Here is a 21,898-nt window from a genome sequence, read left to right as displayed (position 1 = left end):
CATGTTGTCTGTGTTTGACCTGATTTATCATTTCTGCTTCCATTCAGGCACATTACTAAAAGAAAAGTCATTCCCATTAAAGATGGTTGAATTTATTTTTTTATTACATAATTTGGTAGAACTTTACAATAAGGTTTCATTCGTTAACATTAGTTAACATGAACTAACAATGAAAAGTAGTTATGAAACATTTATTAATCTTAGTTAAGGTTGAAAAGTTGTATATATTAATATTAGTTGATGAACCTGAGCTAAACTGGACAAACAATGAATAGTTGTATTTTTATTATCTAACATTAAAAAAGATTAGTTAATTTATTGTCTACTGTTTCTCTTCGTTAATGCAGGGAACCTTATTAAAAAGTGTTGCAGATTATTTTAATACTTTATTCAGCAAAGATGCATTGTTGATCAAAAGTGATAGCAAATACATTTGGTTCAAAATATTTATTTCAAATAAATGCTGTTCTTTTGAATAGAAGAATCCAGAACAAAAATTAATCACTTTCTACAAAATTATTAAGCAGTTGTACAGCCATTAAAACACCAACTGTTTAAGCACTGATCGAAAACAAAATAATTTTTAATGCATTACGTGACACTAAAGATTGGAGCAAAGGCTGCTTAAAATATATAGCTTTACCATCTCAGGAATAAATTAGCCTACATTTTAAAGCACACACACACACACACATATATATATATATATATATATATATTTATGTACATTATTTTGTATATTTTAATAAAATAATATTTTAGTATTTACTTTGAAATGTGTAATTAAACGGCTATGAAAGTTTGTCATTGCCGCTGACTCCAGATGTCATATCGTACATAGATATCTCTGGGGATAACCTAACATTAACCTTGGTCCAAATAAATGGGAACTAACATTCGATCAAATAAATTGTTTTCATAATTTTAACCCCGAAATCTATATATGTTATCAATAGTAATATTTTTTATAAAGTAATATTTATATTGAATGAATCTGCTTTTGCCTTGATATGCTTTTCGACGGGCTGCGTCACTTCCTGTTGTGATCTGCCTGTGCGTGTTCTGTTCTGTTAGCTGATACGTACTTTTCTGAACGTCGTGTGCGTCTTGTTTGGATTTGTGCGAAAGGGTCAGGTATGATACAAACGTAGCCTAGTTCATCTTTATTTTTATTTAATAGCTTTGTTTAATAGTAGTTTTAATATATGGCCTGGATATGGCTGCAGGAACCGGCTAGCTAATGTTAGCCCATTCATTACAGCAGACTACCTGCAAATATATCATCTTTAGATGTTTAATTGTATATTTTAAATGTATGATTTTTCTTGTGCTGACAGTTTAAAATGCTAACTACCACATTAACGAGTTGGATTAATCATATTTTCCACCTAGTCTTGCAGAAGATTGCAGAGTTTACTATGTTGTTTTCCTATGGGCGATTAATAATTTTACTTTTTATATTAATTTAATTCGCATGCAGGCCGTCAACAATGGCGGACGTTAAGAACTTCCTGTATGCTTGGTGTGGAAAAAAGAAGCTAACGCCGAACTACGACATCCGAGCAGCTGGAAATAAAAACAGACAGAAATTCTTGTGTGAGGTGAGAATAAGGCTGAGGCCTCTTGAAGTCATATCAAATACTTAATAATAAAATGTGTTTGTTGTTTTGAACCATGTTTCTTTAAGGTGCGTATTGAGGGTTACAATTACATCGGCATGGGAAATTCTACCAACAAGAAGGATGCTCAGTCCAATGCAGCCCGAGATTTTGTGAATTATCTTGTTCGGATGAAAGAAGTTAGTCCTAGTGAAGTTCCTGCTGTAGGGGTCAGTATCACACCTGTGTTTACCAGTTCTTCCACTACTCGTATGTGTTATGAGGAAGGTCTGGGTTTACATTTATGGTTTTCAGGTCAGCGTACCTGATGAAGGAAATGAAGAAGGTGGTGGGTTTGGAAGTCTCCCATCCAACTGTCCACTACCTCCACATCTGGCTGTGAAGAAGGAATCAGGAGAAGGTATCTTGCATTATACTATCAGTGTTTTAGATGTTGTTTAGATGTCAATGGAGAAAGATGCCTTTTGGCTACTGATTGGTGTAGTTACGGCATACACACACTGGTTTTATTTAAACCATTTATAACAATGACTAAAATAACCATTTTAATTCTGTATTCTCCTTGTGTCTCAGAACCTTCTGAGGGTTCTGCACCCGTTCCTGGAGTCACAGGTTTGGGCTATTCTGGATTTGGTAACGCCCAATGGGAGCGAGGAGCCAACCTGCAGGAGTATTACTCTAAGAGAGAGGATCAGGATGCAAAAGCAGTAGGTCTTCATTTTTTTAGCCAGTTTTTAGCCAGAAAGTTTCTGAGAATTAAGGGGTCTTTTCTCATTCCCCAAGACCTTAGAATCAGAGGAAGTTGATCTAAATGCTGGCCTGCATGGAAACTGGACTCTGGACAATGCAAAGGCCCGTCTGAACCAGTTCTTTCAGAAGGAGAAGAACCAAACTGACTACAAGTACAGCCAAGTCGGGCCTGACCACAACAGGTCAGAACATTCCCATTTAAGACAACAGCTTAGTTTTAAACAGCACATGGAATGGGTTAAAGAGAATTATTAATTTGTAAGCGAATGTTTTCAATTAAAAACTGGTATCCTCATCGAAAATCAGACTTTGCATTTAAATGTAATGTGTCGAAGGTTTGTTTTTCTGCTGGACTGAAACACTGACAGAGAACTCCTTGATGTGTGTCTAACCTCAAGGAGATCTCAGACAACTAAAAGACGGTCTCATCTCAGATGTTACCTTACAAAATCAACAATGATTTATGGGTAACTCTCACGAAACTTTTCAAGAATGTGTCCAGGTCATATTTCACTGCATCACGTAAAATACTGTATTTCCAATGTATAAAAATAATTGAATTAATTATTATAAAATCAATGCAAAAAAAATCTTACTGTTCTAAAAACCGGCTTTTTTATTATTATTATGTCTATTTAGAACAATCAATATTTATTGAGGTATTGTTTTTATTTTATTTTGTTTTAATTTCATTTCATTATATTTTGGGGGTGAAATGTGACCTGGACATGTTTTTGTGAGATTCATCCATGTAGTATATAATCTTAAAGGAGGACAATAGAGATGCCAGAAATCACAACCTTACATGGGGGAAAACATGTGACATGACTTAGGCTACACTAAGAGGTCGCATGGTGAAGTATGTGATTGGTTGGGTTTAGAGGTGGGAGAGGCAAAATAATGTCTGGTTGTGATTTCTGGTGTCACTCGTCCATCAGGGGTCAAGGCCTCCAGTACCTAGAGAGGAATAACACCATGTTTAGAAGTCTGGCAGAAAAACAAACCTGATCAGGATGGGTTGTCCTGTACGGACTCTGCGCTGAAATGTCACTGTTGAGCTCATGTGCTGTCCGGTTAAGAGGTCAGTTTGTGGAGTTTAATTGTGCTTCAATCTTGTAAAGACTCCTGTGGGCTAAATGTCATGTTGGGACGTCTTGATTTTAAATCTTGCTCTGTTATAGGAGTTTTATTGCTGAGATGACAATCTTTGTAAGACAATTGGGAAGGAGTAAGTATCAGAAAACCTTCTACATAATTAACTGTAAGGTCAAGGGCAAATTCTTTCACATCAGAAATTGTGTCCTTGCTAAAGCTGCCCTATTTTTCCAGAGGTTTTTGCCCGTGAGCATGGCTCTACGAAGAAGCTGGCCGCCCAGTCTTGTGCGCTGTCTCTTGTCCGTCAGCTTTATCATTTGGGGGTCATTGAAGCCTACACGGGACAGACCAAGAAGAAAGAAGGAGAGACTGTGAGTTTAACACCCCAGTTTATCTGTCTTCCGAGACCTGTATGTTTACTGACTCTTCTAACTTACTGTGTTGGTTGTTGTGACAGGTGGATGTATATGAAGTGAATCTCAGTGACGATGTACAGCATCAAATACACAGTTTTGTGCAGGAACTTAGCATCCAGATACCTCCTCCTGTAAGTGTTGGACAGAAAACCTTCCTGACTTATGAGCATTACCAAGTAAGAAAGAATGTGTGTCCTTTTTTAGCCTCAAGACCCCAACAGTCCAGTATCTCTGGTGCAAGGGAAGATGGCTCAGTTTGAGCCCTCACAAAGGCAGAGCACAGCAGGAGTGGTGCCGTGGTCTCCTCCGCAGGTCAACTGGAACCCCTGGACCAGCTCCAACATCGACGAAGGGCCACTGGCATTTGTGAGTCGGCTGTTCTGTGATGAATTCTTTTAACTCGGTAACAGCAAGTTAAATTGGTGTGATACATATTCATGCCACTGAAAACCTATTGTACTTTGTTTTACAGTGTACTCCAGAACAGATCAGCACAGACCTGCTGCATGAGCTCAACTACCAGCTTGAACAGGATACAAATCTGCAGACGGTGAGATAAAAACAGCCCTGAAAGACTCCATGAAATTGAAATAGGAGTTTTGTTGGTTTTAGTCCATGTGTATTATATCTGAAGGCCTTCCACATTTGTATTTGAGGGGATTTTTCTTATATATAAATCACATTGTGTATTATATTTGAGGGCATTTCACAAACCTTCCCTTTTATGGCACGCTTATCTCTTTCTCTCTCTCTCTCTCTCTCTCTCTCTCTATATATATATATCTATATATATATATATTTCCCAGTGCGCGCACACCCCTCACTCTCTCGCTCTGCTCTGTTCAGCGAGCAGCAGAGGAGCAGCGCTTTCAGTTAAAACAGATGATATGTTGCTTCTCTAATTTTACATGCAAGTATAGCTGAAATCACAGCACAGCTATTGTCTTTATCTTATGTGTAGCCTATTTGATATTATTAGATGACGGCTCGATTATCAGGATTTTTGTGCAGATTAACATCTTGGAAGGGAGAGCTATGTAGTCTTAACGTGTCGCGTTTAAGTCACAATTTCATATTCAGTCTGTTGTCTGACAACAGAAACAGTACAATTATCAATGAAAACAGTTTCATTGAGAATTTAGCTGCATCAAATTACAGTATGTGGGCACAGAGAGGCAAACAAATGTGATAATAAATAACATTTTGCATGTTCAGAAGAAGTGAGCTGCCCTGTTGTGCAAATAGTGTAAACAGGCTTGAGTAAATTACAAAGTGCAAAGAAAGATGGTAATGGTAACCAGGGATTCTGATCATTTTCATGTCTAATAGACATGAAAAAGTTATTTTGAAAATCATCTATGATCTTTGAAACATGTCTAGTCTGCATGCTCATAATAAACATACATTTGCATAAAGCATCATATTTGTCCATGCCCATGTTGATTAGAGTATTAAAAACTTTTAAGCGATTATGTTGCGATTAAATATTTTAATCAATTGACAGCTATAATATATGTGTGTGTGCGTGTGTATGTATATATGTACATATATATATATATATATATATATATATATATATATATATATATATATATATATGTGTACATATATACATACACGCAACAAAAAACACTAAACATGAATGAAATTCACTTTTAGAAGATATGCACATTTGAAATGAGCAGTTTTTCTTTCCTGGGCAGATGAATGAACAATATTGATAACAACTGTTGTACACTATTGCATATCAAATATTTAAAAATAAATAAAAAAATAAATCGAGTTAAACTCTTCAATCTATATTAAACTTTTGATATTTCATGGGATATTCAGCATGGCCTTTTTTTTATTGTTCAAGCATTTTTCATGAGCAAGAATTATTGTCAGGGACTAAAGTTTATAGTTATCATATTAAGATGAATTTGGTATTGTCAGATTACAAACAACATGGTCTTTTTACAGATTCTCATGGAGCGAAGTCAGCTGCCAGTCAAAAACTTCAAGGAGCAAATCATGTCCGTCATTGACAATAACCCAGTGGTCATCATTCGTGGAGCCACTGGCTGTGGAAAGACCACTCAGGTTCCTCAGTACATCTTGGATGAGTTCGTACAGGCAGGCAAGGCATCTGAATGCAATATCATTGTTACGCAGGTGAGCCTGTTGAAATGCTTATTGATTTTGTGTGCTCGGTCACCATAAAAAAGACAGTAAATTGACTGCCGTTCATCCTCTTAGCCAAGACGGATCAGTGCTGTGTCAGTGTCTGAACGTGTATCATTTGAGAGAGGAGAGGAGGTGGGGAAAAGCTGTGGCTACAGTGTTCGTTTTGAGTCTGTCCTGCCCAGACCTCATGCCAGCATCCTCTTCTGCACAGTTGGTACATTCATTTCTTAATCTCTAACTGTGGCACATTGCACAGGGTTGGGTGATGGAACTAAAAATGTCTTATTCACAGGGGTGTTGCTGAGGAAGCTGGAAGCTGGTATCCGTGGCATCAGTCATGTGATTGTGGATGAAATCCATGAGAGGGACTTAAATGTAAGTCCAATGTTACCATCCCAGCTTCAGACAGTTTAGAGAGGTACAACGTCTCGCTTTGTTCACAAGTATGTTTTTCTGCCCAGACTGATTTCCTGTTGGTAGTGTTGAGAGATGTGGTCCAGGCTTACCCTGATGTGCGCATCATCCTCATGTCTGCCACCATTGACACCACCATGTTTAGGGAATACTTTTTTAACTGTCCTGTCATCGAGGTGCATGGACGTGCACATCCTGTGCAAGGTGAGAAGCATGTTTCACTGAATTATAATGTTATTTGATATTAACATCATCTCACACACTGGATGAAAGATTCCTATGGAAGTTTGGAAGCCCATTGCTCAGTAATGGAGCATTCATTTGAAATGGCTTGAATGCAAAGCACTCTTGAATTTGTTTCAACAACCTAACAGATTATTATTTGTATGTTTTGATATTTCCAGAGTATTTCCTAGAAGACTGCATTCAGATGACTCAGTTTGTACCACCACCAATGGACCGGAAAAAAAAAGATAAAGATGAAGATGGTGGAGAGGAAGATGTATGTTGTTTGTTTTTATTTGTTTTAAATTAGGTGCAAAAAACAAAGTATTATACCATCTGGGAAAAATACACATTTTAAAGATAAATGGCTTTTATACTGTCATTGACTAAAGGCAAAGCCAATTATTATAATATTATCTGGAAATTATTCGTTTCAAAGTATTCATTTTAAATTCAGCAAGGACACACTAAATCAATCAAAAGAGACAGGAAAGACTTGTACGTTGTTACAAAAATATGTATTTTTAAATAGATGAGAATATTCCTTTATAAAAGCTGTTATAAAAAGAATCATGTTTCCATAAAGATATTAAGCAGCACAGCTGTTTTCAACATCGATAGAGAAATCTGTCTTGAGCACCAAATTAGAACGATTTCTGAAGGATCATATAACACTGAAAACTGGAGTAATGGCTGCTGCTAATTCAGCTCTCACAGGGATAGATTGCATTTCAAATTTACTGTATATCCACTGGATATAAAACATACCCTTTCATAACTTGAAAACATAGTTGAAGAGCTGCATTTAACTAACTAAACTTTACTCCACAGCACTGATCAGATGATAGTTCATAAGTTTACTAAAATTAAATGTACTTAAATTAATGCTTGACATTTGTATTTCTGTGTTCTACAGGTGAACTGTAATGTCATCTGTGGATCCGAGTATACTCATGAAACCAAGCGTGCCATGTCTCAGTTGAATGAGAAGGAAACTCCGTTCGAGCTGGTCGAGGCTTTGCTGAAGTACATTGAAACGCTGAAATCACCAGGGGCTGTGCTAGTCTTCTTGCCAGGCTGGAACCTCATCTATTCCATGCAGAAACACCTGGAGATGAACCCTCACTTCGGTCTGTAATGATATTCTGCTCACACTCGAAATGTTTTCTCTTGTGACTTTTATCCCCTGATCTCTTAATATATCTCATAGTAATTCCTCCAATATTGTGTCCCTCAAAGGTGGCCATCGTTACCGAATCTTGCCACTTCACTCTCAGATCCCCAGGGAAGAACAGAGACGAGTGTTTGAGCCCGCTCCTGAGGGTGTGACAAAGGTCTGGAGATGTTTCACTGTGCAGTTTAGGAATTTATATATTAAAACTTCCGTTTTAAACAAATTTTGCACACACCACAGGTCATTTTGTCCACCAACATCGCTGAGACCAGCATTACCATCAATGATGTGGTCTTCGTCATAGACTCCTGCAAGTAAGCAGCTCATTTAATTAAAGAGATGATTCACCCAAATCTTACAATTCTGTAACTTATTCATGTCATTCCAAACATGTATGACTTTCTTTTTGAAACAAAAAGATATGTATCATGAAATGTTTCTTCTTGTCCATTCAATGGAAGCTGTTTGGCTACCAACATACAAAGTCATACAGGTTTGGAATGACATTAGGCTCAGTAAATTACGGAGTTGTGATTTTAGGGTGAACTATCTCTTTGATGTACATTTCTCTTCTCTATATGCTCTGTTTTCTCCACAAATGGTTTTAAAATACCAAATATGTGTCATTTAGGCAGAAAGTGAAGTTGTTCACTTCTCACAACAACATGACAAACTACGCCACAGTGTGGGCCTCCAAGACCAACCTTGAGCAGAGGAAGGGACGAGCTGGCAGAGTCAGACCAGGCTTCTGCTTTTACCTCTGCAGCAGAGCTCGTTTTGAAAAGTATGAAATGTCATTCTTTAGTTGGACCAAAACTTCAAACAAAATCACATTATCTGAAATGTTAATGATTGCAATGATTGGTATGCAGATTGGAGACCCATATGACTCCTGAAATCTTCCGCACACCACTGCACGAGGTGGCCCTCAGCATTAAGCTACTGAGACTGGGTGCTATTGGGAATTTCTTGTCCAAAGCCATTGAGCCACCTCCATTGGATGCCGTTATTGAAGCTGAACATACACTGAGAGGTACAGATTTTGTGTTACGCATCTTAATATTAATGATATTGAAGTGAACAAAATCAAACAAGCCTCTGTTGCTCTCCAGAGCTGGATGCTCTAGACTGTAATGATGAGCTGACTCCACTGGGACGCATTCTGGCCAAACTGCCCATCGAACCACGTCTGGGAAAGATGATGATCATGGGATGCATCTTTAAGTAAGTTTATTCTTCCAACCTTGGCTGTTTATGAATTGAGTGCATCTCACAAAGCTGTCAAGAACACACAGGTCATTTTTTATTATTAACTGGTACTTTTTTATTATTAATTGGTTGAATTTACTTGTGGATGTGTTTGTGTTGTTTAGTGTTGGAGATGCTGTGTGCACTATCTCAGCAGCGACCTGTTTCCCCGAGCCCTTTATCAATGAGGGCAAACGCCTCGGTTTTGTTCATAGGAACTTTGCAGGCTCACGGTTCTCAGATCACGTGGCCTTACTCTCCGTCTTCCAGGCCTGGGATGAAGTCCGGTGGGTCCAAATGTCGTTCTGTTAAATTTAGAGACTGTATATTTTTTTTTTTTATTTTTTTTTTTTATTAAACATTTAATATTTTGATCTCTTGAGGGTTTCGCAATATAAATACATTAGAATTTTTCAGGATGGGAGGTGAGGATGCCGAGATCCGGTTTTGTGAGCATAAGAGGTTGAACATGCCCACTTTGAGAATGACCTGGGAGGCCAAGGTCCAGCTGAAAGATATCCTTGTCAACGTCGGCTTCCCTGAAGGTTAAGCCGTGCTTCTAAATGCACTTCCATGTAGTTCTACAGTTTATTTCAGTCCTCAGATGTTATTTAAGAGATTTTAAAATAAATTTTTGTCTTTTCCCTTTTTTGTAGAGTGCCTCCTGAATCAGGTGTTTAACACTGTGGGACCAGACAATAACTTGGATGTGGTGATCTCTCTTTTGACGTTTGGCTCTTACCCCAATGTGTGTTACCACAAAGAGAAAAGGAAGATCTTGACCACAGAGGGGCGAAATGCTCTCATTCACAAGTCCTCCGTCAACTGTCCTTTCAGCAACCATGATATGGTGTATCCATCTCCCTTTTTTGTCTTTGGGGAAAAGGTTGGTTTGAGAGTCTAGCTTTAAACTGCTATTTTTTTTCTCAGTTTCTACTTTATTTAGACTTAAAGACTTTAGTTACATCACAGCCACAAACCATAATGTTTCACTTATTAGTCGGTTGCACATAATAGTTCTTTTTTTCGGAGTATAAAAATACAGTATAATTTGTCTTTTTGTAATTACAGATCCGAACTCGAGCCATCTCTGCCAAAGGAATGACTCTTGTCAGTCCTCTTCAGCTTATTCTGTTCGGCACAAAGAAGATCACCTCCAATGGAGAAGTTGTTGAGCTTGATGACTGGTATGTGTTGAACTAGGGCTGTGCAATTAATCAAATTCGATTATCATGCGCATCTTGTCAGTAAAGCCGGTTTCTTGATTAGTAGTTAATCGCCATCACCTGCTTTCAAATGGAGTGGGAATTACTACACAGAACCGTAGTTCACTGACAAGCTAAGCAATATCAGGTTCATAATTGAAGGCGATTCGTCTATCTTGTCGGTGAACTAAGGCTCTGTGTAGTAATTCCCGCTCCATTTGAAAGCAGGTGATGGCGATTTACTGCCAATCACTGAACCTGCTTCACTGACGAGTTTCGATTTAATTGCACAGCCCTATGTTGAACAATAAACAACAAAAATAAGTCAGGAATCCAGGGAGCAAACCAAATGTTACAGAACCTTCCTTCTGTAGGATCAAATTGAAGATACCCCATGATATAGCCGGTGGTGTGGCAGCCCTGAGGGCAGCGATGGAAGCCCTGGTGGTGGAGGTGACCAAAGACCCAGAATACATCCGAAATTTGGATCCCACCAATGAGCGCTTACTGAACGTCATTCGGCTTGTGTCCAGACCCTTGTCAGCTGGCATCAACCTCATGGCCTCCAACCCACGGTGAGATCATTGAACCCATACATTTAAATGGCTTATTTAGGATAAAGGTTACTTACAACTAAATAACTATTTTGAATATGCAGTGTTAGTTAATTGTTATTTTAACACCTTTTTATCAGCTTTGGAGATGGTCCACGTCCACCCAAGATGCCCCGTATTGACTTTGGAGGGAGTGGAGAGTTTAGGGGTCGTGGAGGAGGAGGATACAGAGGCGGCAGCGGTGGAGGATACCAGGGAGGTGGAGGCGGCTTCAGGGGGTCAGGAGGGTATCGTGGTGGCGGGGGAGGATACAGGGGGTCTGATAGAGGTGGCTTCAGGGGGTCTGGTGGGGGTGGATTCAGAGGGTCTGGTGGATACAGAGGATCTAATGGGGGTGGAGGATATAGAGGAGGTGGAGGAGGAGGAGGATATGGAGGGAGGGGATTCAGAGGAGGCTGGGGGGGAAACAGAGGTGGTTATTAAAACTGTACATCTGAACAAGGGAATCTTTGGGAAGATATTAAATAATGTTTGAGTTTTGTTGTTGCTTTTTGTTGATATTCCATCTTTCCTCGTTTTGAATAAATTGAAACATGACTGCCATACTGTCAGTTAAAAACGGCAATTAAAAATAACTATTTGTGACCAATAATGTTTAATCTTTTTTTAATCGATGGCAAATACACGTTAAGTGTTGTATTCTAATAAAATAATTTCTTTTTGATAATTTTAGTCTTGATCTCTCTCATGCCCTCTAAGAAATAGTTCACTGACTAGGAAATGAAGTCACTGGTGGGAATCAAATTTCCAGATGTGTGATTTTGCAGCAATGTGTAACTCCAGCCAAGTTTTTTTCTGTCCAAATTGAGCAACATTGTGTCCTAAAACAAACATAGTTTAGATTTATGTATTTTGTGTGAAATATAACATGTTTGCAGTCAATAATAATAATAATGGATTGCTGGCTGATGAATGCATCAATATTGTACTTTAATAATAAGTAAGTAAAGTAATAATAATAACACCATTTCAGTTTTTCAGAATCCAGTCAGTGTCTTTCCAGAGACCACAAAATACCAAGTGACATTTTTGCAGTACTTGCTGTGTACACGCAAGAATTTTGGAACACTGAGAGCTGAAATGTGTTGACACGTTTTTTAAAAAGTATAAATCAATTTTTTTTTTAAATGTTTTAATCATTGTACATTCTGTTTCGGAACATGTGATATAATGATGGTGTTAGTGTAAATGATTATTTTGGCTACCGAATGTATCATTGATTCCAAAAAAATCCATTATTCAACTAAACATTTTCATAAATGTTAAACAAAGAAATTGTGAAACCATCAATTAATATGTATAATTAAATAATAAATAAGCCTTTAGAGTTACATTTAGTTGTATGTAATTGTGTTTGGTGCATAAAATGCTGGCAAAATATTTTTTTTATAATATATATTAGATATATACTTAAACTACAAATATAATTAATTTAGATGATTACTTGATATCTGGCATCTAAGTGTTTCTTTTGCTTACGGCATTGGCGTTTGCTAATGACTACCGATAGAGGGCGCTGCAGAGTGTTTATATCTGATTGGAGAGTCTATCTATGGATGCTACCATTAATGATTTAAAAAGTATTTAATTGCTTTGTTTTGTATGTTTTGTTTATTATTATTAAACCCTAATTGACTAATCTAAACTCAAATAAAATTGTGTATCAGCATGTAATTGCTAATATAACCACAAATTCCGTACACAATTAAATTCCATAACATTATTTTTACATTTTTATATACATTATTACTCTCATCTGATTGTCAAAAAAGTAAATCTGACACCACAGCAAAATTCCAGAGAATATCTCTGAGAAAAATATTTTCATAGCCTCTGGGTAAGATGAGAGAATTCATACCTCTTTTATCCTTGAAGAACAACTGCTGATGAACGTGTTTGAAGGTATCAGTGAGACAATGCACATCCTAGGCATGCCTGAGCTTGATGCAGCAGTATGGGGGTGCAGGAATGAGTTTTTGACAAAGTGTTGACACTCATTTTGACATATAGGCATAACTCTATCCCTCATTTCCCCTGTTCTGGATGTAGTAAGACTAGGCGATTGATGGATAGACAGAAGTCTAGTACAGAGCTGACTGTTGATTGCAAGGTCAGAGGTTTTATAGTACTGCTAGATCTCAAGATTCTTAGCTCAAAAAAAATGTATAAGCATATCTTTGTTTTTTAGCATTTTAAATTGGCCGTAATGTCATTTTTGTGTAGGGAAATTTAAACCCATTTATTTCCAACAGAGCAATTCTATCCAGTTTAGAGAACTATTAAACCAATTCAACTCCATGGTTGTTAACTAATTGATTGTCTTGTTAACCACCAAAGTTTTGTTCTTTGATCACGATTTGATTAAATCGTAATAGCGTTATCTAAAGGAATGCATCTGAAGACTATCTGATGATGATTATTCTCCTCACTGCCAGTCTGAGACACTCGCTGGACTCATGTAGAGTAGTATCAGATACAGTATCTGCTATAGTTCTTATCAATAGCGCACACATTTACAGATCATTCAGTACTCCAGCTCTCACTTTCCAATCAATACTTTATTTGTGAATATCCGATGCAAAACAAAACAGTTCATTATGATAGCTATGAATTGGAGAAAAAAATCTACATTTCCAGTCCAATATTTTTATTAGGCTACTATTTATATTTTAATTTGTTTATTTATTGGTATTAGTATCACTAATTGTTACTTTATTTTATTACTAGTTAGTTTTGTGAAGCCTTTGAATTTGCCTACAGTGGTTAGGATTTGGTTTTTTTTTGGACAAAGTTGATTTTGAGGTAAGATGTAGGCCTAATACGCGCAGCTGAAAATATGACAATTTGTTTTTGCTGAAGTCTATGCCAAAGGATTAATCTAAAAATGGATAGAATGAGTGTGGGGCGAACTTTTAGATGATTCTCTATACATCTTGGAGACAATGCTGGTAAAATATTAATAAACAGCCCACAAAACATAACTAACACTCAGCTATTTAAAGTTTTCGGATACACCCTTCCCTGATGGAGTAGGTATATATAACCTTGCCCTTTGACCCCACTGCTCACAGCAAGCAACAGCTATCATTCCCTAGTTATTCATAGCATGTGGGATTCATCCAGAAAGTCTCTCTGAAGATACCACAGTATAAAAGATAAATAAAAGTTTTTAAATGAATAAAACTAAGTTGGCTACTTAACTGCCTGCCTGCATATGGACAGCTATTTGAAAGAGGTTTTCTGATGGTGAACCATGGTTTTAACACATTTGTTTATCTATTTACGGATAGTTAGTGGTCAGTTCATCGCTTCGTTGAGAATATGTGAGGTGTGAAATTCCGGCCCCACCCACTCCTGGAGTTGACTGGGAAACTGACCAATTGGGAAAGCGCAAAGCCACGCCCACTCATGCTTCCCTGTCCATTTGGACTTGCCTTGTTTAGCGGGTCGGCGGTCCATCAAAGCATCCTTCAGGCGGAAGTAGACGTAGGGATTTTTTTTTGGGAAGTACTTTGACTTGCGCACTAGCTGCCAGGGTGTAGTCGGATATAGTTCCTTTTCTCCAAAACTTTTTTTTCTATGGCGGTGGTTACAAAGCAGCAATAAAGTGAAGGTTTGCAAGAGAGAATTCGCGAGGAGATTAAGCCACAACTATCGCTTTTTAGAGGTGAAGCGATTACCACCATTTTCCGCATGAGTTTATTTATAAAACCACAAACTCGGTAGCTGGCGAGTTACCGCAAACTTTTTAAAGACTGCGAGGATTTAAGGCATCAAGACAGTGACGGTAGCTACTTGAGGTCGCATAAACAAAAGGACACAATGTCGCTTTTTAGCTGTTTGTTATTATGGACTTTATGGGCAGCGTGCAGTCATGGAGCGATGGATGAATGTATAGATGAGTCCAATCGGCCTCAGCGCTGCATGCCAGAGTTTGTTAACGCCGCTTTCAATGTAACCGTAGTGTCCACCAACACTTGCGGCTCTCCGCCTGAAGAATACTGCGTACAGACCGGGGTAACGGGAGTCACAAAATCATGCCACATTTGCGACGCCGGAGACCCCAGAAACCACCACGGCGCTGCTTATCTCACCGATTACAACAACCAAGCGGATACCACCTGGTGGCAAAGTCAGACCATGTTAGCGGGCATCCAGTACCCAAACTCCATCAACCTGACCCTTCACCTGGGTAAGCGGCTCTCTCTTGTATTCTCGTCAAATTGTGTATCAGAGTCGCAAAAATCTTGTTTGGTTTCCTTCGCTGTGAATAAAAGTTGATAAAAGTCGATTTAGCATGTGTTCTTTAAAGTTAAAGTTAGCATCTCAGTTTCTTTAGCAGCTATTCATTAGATACTAGTCATTAAAATTAGTCACCGCCAGTATGTATTCATTGCATACTATAACTTATTCATTGGAGAAGTAACTATTTAATTGTTACTGGTAACACATTTTTTTTATTATTATTGAAATCTATAGAGATCTGTGATTCAGATTTTAACTATTCAGTTTTGACTAGTAACTAATAGCGCTTAACACCAATTCCACCATTACTAGTTACTATGCATTGTATTCATACTAATTTCTATTCCCTATGTATTTCTTAGTTACTTTTTGGATAGTTGCTAGTATCTATTCCATTTGTTAGATTGTGTTATCAATCTTATTAGAAAGTAGTAATACACTATTACGTAGCCATTCTGACTAGTCAAGTTGAAAAAAAGGTAACATTTTACAATAATATCTTATTAGGTAACATGAAGAGTACTTCTACAGCATTTAATAAATGTTAATTGCAAAATGTACTTATAACTTTTAAAATCAAGATGTAATAAATGCTGTAAAAATACATTGCTTATTATTAGATTTAATGCATTATAATTAATGCACAAATGAGGATTATTAAACTGTTAGCATTGGCAGTTGTAGTGAGACGATGCACACTAGTGTCTCATTAATAAATAATAGTATATCCACTAAATATGTACTAATAACTTGTAAGATCATATGGTCTGTCTACTTTTTCAATCTGCTCAGATGTGAAACATCTGGCAATTCTAGTTTTTTGCATTATACAAGCGTCTACTCAGTCAAACCTCAGTCGTCACTCAAATTTCATAGCTTTAGGCAATTATAAATCTGCATGTTTCATGGTTCAAGTTTTTGTTGTATTGTGTTGTTATCATATACTAGATATCATTGAGCAAGAATCATTACCTCTTAAATGCAGCTCAAACTTTACTGTTCTTCAGTTCTGGGGACATCATGGAGAAACCTTACCTAAGAAGTTCATACAAGATACATACTGGTATGATCATACATTACCATTATTTAGGGGAAGTCGTGGCCTAATGGTTAGAGAGTCGGACTCGTAATCCAAAGGTTGCGGGTTCGAGTCTCGGGCCGGCAGGGATTGTAGGTGGGGGGAGTGAATGTCCAGCGCTCTCTCCACCCTCAATACCACGACTGAGGTGCCCTTGAGCAAGGCACCGAACCCCCAACTGCCCACTGCTCCGGGTGTGTGTTCATGGTGTGTGTGTTCACTGCTGTGTGTGTCCATGTTGGATGGGTTAAATGCAGAGCACAAATTCCGAGTTCACCTCAATACTTGGCATTGTGTCACTTCACAATATAGAGCCTCTGTTCACTCTGGGATGGAGTGACCTCTCTACTAGGCAATGAAGTTGTGCACATTACGCAAATCATTGAATTCCAGCATAAGCAGAACGATTGGGTTGCAGGAGGAAGTTCTTGTGCCTGTGGGAAAAGAGCAGTAATGTAACCAATTAGTAGAGTCCCAGCAAGCCATGACCTCTATAGCTTCTCGTTCCCAAAAGATGCAGCTATATCAGTTGGCATATACCCAAATGCAAGTAATAAGCATGTCTAATGAGCTGTAATCAAGGTGTCAATAATACATTTGCATTTAGATAATGGAAGAGGAAGTGATTTGGCTTTTTAATGTTGCTATCATACACTTGGCTAATTAGCAGCCATTTGTTAGCACATGGTCTACAACGGGCCTTTGCAGTCAGATGCCTTTTCTTTTAATTCACTTTAGCTCTTCTTGTTGATTTAGGCATTTTGCATTTGAATTGTGTCATTAAAACAGCGTGAAACTGACAGTCATATAATATTTGATGCTTTTCATCTTGATTATGAACGTTCAAGTATAAATGTGCTTCTATCATAGTCTTCTAATGTACAAAATATTTATAAATAAATGTAAATCATATATTTATAACATTTTTAATATGCATTTTGACCATTTTTCCTAAAGAGTGCAGTACTTCAAAATTTGCTCAAAAATACATTGTTTTGATGGGTTGAAGTGGACACTGAGAACTGAAGCCAAAATCTTTGAGAAGATTCACAATTGTTGAGCTACTTGTTTTTGTTCTTCCGTGTTTTGTTTTGTTTTCTTTTCCAAAGTGACTCCGTAGGTGGGAACCCACAAGTAGTCTGGGTCCCAGCCATAAGCTTTTATTTTATGTGCTCTGCCTTTGATGGCTTTCATGTTTATTCTGCCTTCATTGGGATGGTCGAGGCGGAAGCAGGCATGTCTTAACTTGACACTGCTGAGTCCTGGGAGAGCGTGGAGATTTGGCCTGGCCTAACAGGTTCAGGGGGGGCGAGGAGAGATGAGGAGGGTAGATTTACTATTGAACATTTCTGCATGTCCCACACTCGTTCTTTATTAACCAGTTCTGGCTGGCCTGTCACACTTCAAGAATGTTGTGAGATTGAGAAATGTGAATCATCATCCAGACACCGACTAAAGAAGACTTGCAGACATATGCATCTGAACTTGTACAGGCAAATAGATATAATGTGGTGTTTTAAAGAATGGTCAGGTTAATGGAAGATTGTTGACGCAGCATGTTTTAAATTGGTCTACTTGTCAGACGCAGCCCAGAGGGACTGCAGATATAAATTTAGCTATACTGTGTCATACCCAGCTAGAAGTGCCAATTTATATTTCTGTAGTTAGGAGGTTGTTTTTCCAGTATTGTACTGGGTATTGGTGTTATACACAGGCCCTAAAACAAGAACTTTTTTTAGTCAGCCATAGAATATTTACTTATACACCTTGTAAAGTATATCATGTTTTACTGTCTTTGTCATAAAAATATTTATTTCTTTTAATTTATTATGAATTCAAGTCTGCATGGAATGAAAATTAATTGTTCACCCCCCCCCCCCCCCCCCCCATCCTAAATGCATGTTATTAATCTTATTCCATACAATTCATCCCTGCATATGCAACATCATAATTTTTAGACTAGACTTCTCTCTAGTGACATATGCCAGATTCTACAATTAACTTTAATAAAATTGACTGCAAGTTTGCATTCAGATCTGCCTGCATTCAATCAATAACCAATGGATAGAACCAAGTTCCCACCCTCCATAATTTGTTTCATTAGGAGGTACATCACAATACGAAAGAAAAGATCTTTATGACTTCAATAGCATTTCATCAACTGATTAACACCCCTGCAGTTCCCTCACAAATGTCTAATTTAGCACACCTTACCTTACATTAACCATTCCTTGTTTGTGTCGAAAATAACGAGGGAGTCGATTTTTGACCTCAGTATTGGATCTGAATGATTCACTTACACAGTGAGTCTGATTCAAACAGCTAAATCACAAGCAAGTTCAAGATTTTGATTGACTCATTAAAAATGCACAATAAATGCTCTGTAGATATTTAAGTAGATTAACAGATGTCTTTCTTTAAATGCGACTGTCGTCAGTCAGTGCAATGGGTTTTTTATATAGAATTTGTGGAATTATGGCTGTCAAATGTTTTTGGTGGATATTTTTTTTTTGCAGCATTGATTGAAGAACACTGCAAAAAAGCTGTTAATTCTACTAGTCTGTTACTTCCAACTTCTTGAATTGGCAAAGTGTGTTTTGAGTTTTTCTCCAGAACGCTCTAGGGAGCGTTTGTGGAGGGTGAGAATTTCCTTTCATCTGATAAACTGCAGCAGTGAGTGATTCATTAACTTGAGCTTGTGAATGGCCCTTATCATGCCCTGTTTCCTCCCTCACCGATAGAAAGAAGAAATCTGCTGTTTACTGCGAACTGTCAATCCGTGCCTTGTATTTTACTCTGCATATTGTTTTCGATGCCTGTGTCATCTGCAATTTCATACTTAAATGCTAAACTATAAAAATGAAAGAGCTAATTTTTCTCCTGTTTTGAGTTTGTAACGCCACGGAAATCATATGCTGTCCTTGTGCGTTTATCAGGAGCTCTCCTTGTTTTCACTTCTGTTTTCATGGAACAGGGTTGGTCGAACATCTGCCTCCTAATTGTTTAAATCTGGGAAAATTCTGGCGCACACTATCCAGAATACAATGTGGCCTTTTTAATACTGTCTTCCTTTAAGATTTGTACAGACGGTTATTTACGTGTCAGGAAGAAGCTTGTTTTACTTGGAGCTAATTGGCATTTACAGTATATTAAGAAGTTTGACCTTGGTTTACTTGACGAGAGCCAAATTCTTGAGAAGTTGCTTTCAGTTCTTGTTTTCCTCCTCTCTTTGTCTCTTTCCTGTCTCATCCTCTCTCTCTCTTGAGTTCTCATAAGAGAGGAGACGATGAGTGGTCACAGTGTGGGAAACTAAACAGCCGAATGCTTCCTGGGCTCTGGGGTCCTCGTCTCTCATCCCTCAGAGGCGCTTTTTTTTCCCCAAACTCCATCAAAGAACTTGTCATTTCTGAAGGGGGACCAGATGGTCCAAATTATACCAATCTGAGTGTAGGGGGCTGGAAAGAAGAGCTTGCTATCTGGTTCGAACCTATTGTTACTCTCTGGAAGGTATGATCTCAGTGTGGGAAACTTGTTTATGAAAGCTTAGTCGAGCTGTTCATGTAACTGCACAATTTTGTTTTACTCCAGTTGTCATCGGGCCCGTTGCTGCTTTTCTCCTGTGAGGAGAAAATTGGCAGTTGATATGGAATTTGTTTGGAATTGCATCACTATAGTAAACGTAATCCAAGCTAATTTGTTGTTTCCACACATTTGCAATGCCACCACTCTTAGAAAGCAATGACTTGGATATTTGATGGCTCTAATTGTACAGCCAGGGGCAAGATTTGGGCTTCGGACCACCCAGGGTGGACACAGTGCAGAATCTCCCTCATTTCCTGGTGATAAAGCCATTGTGAGCCACTAGTCCTTTCCAGATTGTGCAAACGTGTAATGAAAGAGCCCACACTGGGTCTGTGGTGCCAGCGATAGGAGCCGTCAGACTGGGAGCTGTGGTTATGGTGTCATTTAGGAGAGCGTTGTCCTGTGGGCCTGTTTGACTGTGAAATAGTGGAATGAGCCCTTGGGGGCCACAGTTTGCTGCTCTTGCCATCACTGATTAGTGCTCGTAACAAATGACTGGACCCCGTTAAAAGTTAAGCTCTAGAGATTTAACGCTAGTTTGGCATAAATGAGTCTGTCTGCGTGATGGGTGATGATTTCGACATGCCACTGTGCTGCTTTTCTTTCTGAGTTGGGTGCTTGAAGTATTTAAGGGTTATTTTATTTCTGCTTGTTTTTATAGAGCATTTCCCAAATGTTTAAGGAAGATCCTTCAAAGAATTGGAGAATGTGAATTCTGTAAATTAGAAATATTGGGAGTTCCAACAATGATTTTAGATCACTGCACTTATTTTCATAAATCTTCATTGGTGCTAAAAATTAAATTAAAATAAATTTATGAAATTACATTTTAAAATGTATTGATGTGATTAGTTTGCATGCTTTTTATCATTTCGATGTGAAAACGGAAAATGTTGTAATAGCTGATATTAAAATTCTGTGCTAGTTTGTTAAAAACAAACAAATTAAACTATTAAAATGAATTTAGGTATCACATCATTAGATTGTTCAGTATGAAAAATGCCAGAGGATGGAAAAAGTATTGTAAATGTAAAAACAATGGAAGTGAGCATGAACAACTATTAAATATTGGACCGTACCAAAAAATTTACCAATACCAATAAATCAGTAATATCAGCCAATAAACAATATGGTGCCAATATATTTTGCATCCCAATGAAAAATGAGCGTACGCTACTTCTGTTTGTTCTTTCCATACAGAGCTGAACGACTTTAATGTGTGTATTCAAGGAGGAATTGAACGTTTTCCACAGTTGGCCTCACTGAACTTTGTTCTCACCTTTTTACACACTCACTGGATGTACATTATTTGTCCTTGGTCTTTCAATACCTTAAGGCTTAGTGCACGCAATGCTCTCAGCTCCACCTGTAAGCAGCGTTCATCTTTGGATTTGGCTCTTCTCAAATGTCTTTGATTGGGCATGTAGGCAGGCAAGGTATGAATTGGACACCCTATTAAAGGCTTCACTGGTGACAACATGCATTAACCTCCAATTTTATGACGGCATATGTTTACAGAACACTTTGTTTCCTTTCTGCCAGCGCTATATTGTCAATCAGTCATACACTGTTATTCCACATTAGGGGTGGGCGATATGGCAAAAATATCCTATCACGTTTTTTTTTTTAGAAATATCACAATTTCACGATTTTATCACGATTCTTTGTCATGTTGGTTTTACTACTTTGTCTGCGCAGTACAGCCAAAATAATTTCCCTGTTATAAAGACAAAGCCTTTCAAGGTAACAAAATATAAAAAAAAGAATGGTGGATATTTAGGCCAGAGAGGGCAAAGATAAAAATCTTTATCATTTTATATTTGTTTTTAACAAATAAGAACAAAGATACACATTGCAAATACACATAATATACAAATAAAACAAACAGTGCTTTATTTTCAGGTGCAATAGGCCTATTTAGCAGGAGCATTCAAGAAACTGAATGAACAAATATAAAAATAAAACATTATATAGATTGATTCCTATTAAAGCAACTGTATTTTTTTCAGTCAAGAGTAGAGAGTTATATTTTTCTCTCTTTGCATTTGCTGTTTTAACATTTTAAAG

At 37.8% G+C, this 21,898-nt stretch overlaps 2 protein-coding genes across 3 annotated transcripts in view; both read left to right on the top strand.

Annotated features, from left to right (window-relative positions):
• The first annotated feature begins 1,032 nt into the window (after positions 1-1,032).
• Positions 1,033-12,258, top strand: LOC306846040 (ATP-dependent RNA helicase A-like). Of its 2 annotated transcripts, XM_079379115.1 has the most exons (28): positions 1,033-1,134; positions 1,481-1,601; positions 1,688-1,828; positions 1,914-2,019; positions 2,193-2,326; positions 2,403-2,551; positions 3,551-3,597; positions 3,699-3,835; positions 3,922-4,011; positions 4,085-4,246; positions 4,353-4,430; positions 5,843-6,034; positions 6,119-6,260; positions 6,339-6,421; positions 6,508-6,664; positions 6,865-6,962; positions 7,602-7,815; positions 7,925-8,019; positions 8,100-8,173; positions 8,491-8,643; positions 8,732-8,892; positions 8,972-9,083; positions 9,233-9,394; positions 9,525-9,652; positions 9,764-9,993; positions 10,179-10,294; positions 10,687-10,887; positions 11,007-12,258. In XM_079379115.1, the coding sequence occupies exons 2-28, from the start codon at positions 1,491-1,493 to the stop codon at positions 11,347-11,349; spliced, it is 3,816 nt and encodes a 1,271-aa protein (XP_079235241.1). In that variant the 5' UTR covers positions 1,033-1,134; positions 1,481-1,490; the 3' UTR covers positions 11,350-12,258. The 2 variants fall into 2 exon arrangements, with proteins under 2 accessions (XP_079235241.1, XP_079235242.1); XM_079379116.1 differs by lacking the exons at positions 1,033-1,134; positions 1,481-1,601; positions 1,688-1,828; positions 1,914-2,019; positions 2,193-2,326 and adding an exon at positions 3,308-3,450 and having other exon boundaries at positions 2,422-2,551.
• A 2,189-nt stretch (positions 12,259-14,447) lies between these two features.
• LOC306846407 (laminin subunit gamma-1) overlaps positions 14,448-21,898 on the top strand; it is a 57,612-nt gene continuing 50,161 nt past the window's right edge. The window contains exon 1 of the mRNA XM_079379777.1: positions 14,448-15,118. Coding sequence (XP_079235903.1) covers positions 14,749-15,118 — 370 coding nt within the window. The 5' untranslated portion in view covers positions 14,448-14,748. The remainder of the gene's footprint in view (positions 15,119-21,898) is intronic.

The sequence above is a fragment of the Barbus barbus genome (genome assembly GCF_936440315.1).
Source record: "Barbus barbus genome assembly, chromosome: 26".
NCBI classification, from domain to species: domain Eukaryota; kingdom Metazoa; phylum Chordata; class Actinopteri; order Cypriniformes; family Cyprinidae; genus Barbus; species Barbus barbus.
Note: the sequence above shows the minus strand (reverse complement) of the source record. Positions and strands in the feature narration are given on the sequence as shown.

Bases quoted from the DNA above. Each gene is read 5' to 3' on its own strand.
- LOC306846040 (XM_079379115.1), top strand. From the start codon at position 1,491: ATGGCGGACGTTAAGAACTTCCTGTATGCTTGGTGTGGAAAAAAGAAG. The intron at 4,431-5,842 runs GTGAGATAAAAA...GTCTTTTTACAG, and splicing joins AGGATACAAATCTGCAGACG to ATTCTCATGGAGCGAAGTCA. The intron at 9,395-9,524 runs GTGGGTCCAAAT...AGAATTTTTCAG, and splicing joins CAGGCCTGGGATGAAGTCCG to GATGGGAGGTGAGGATGCCG.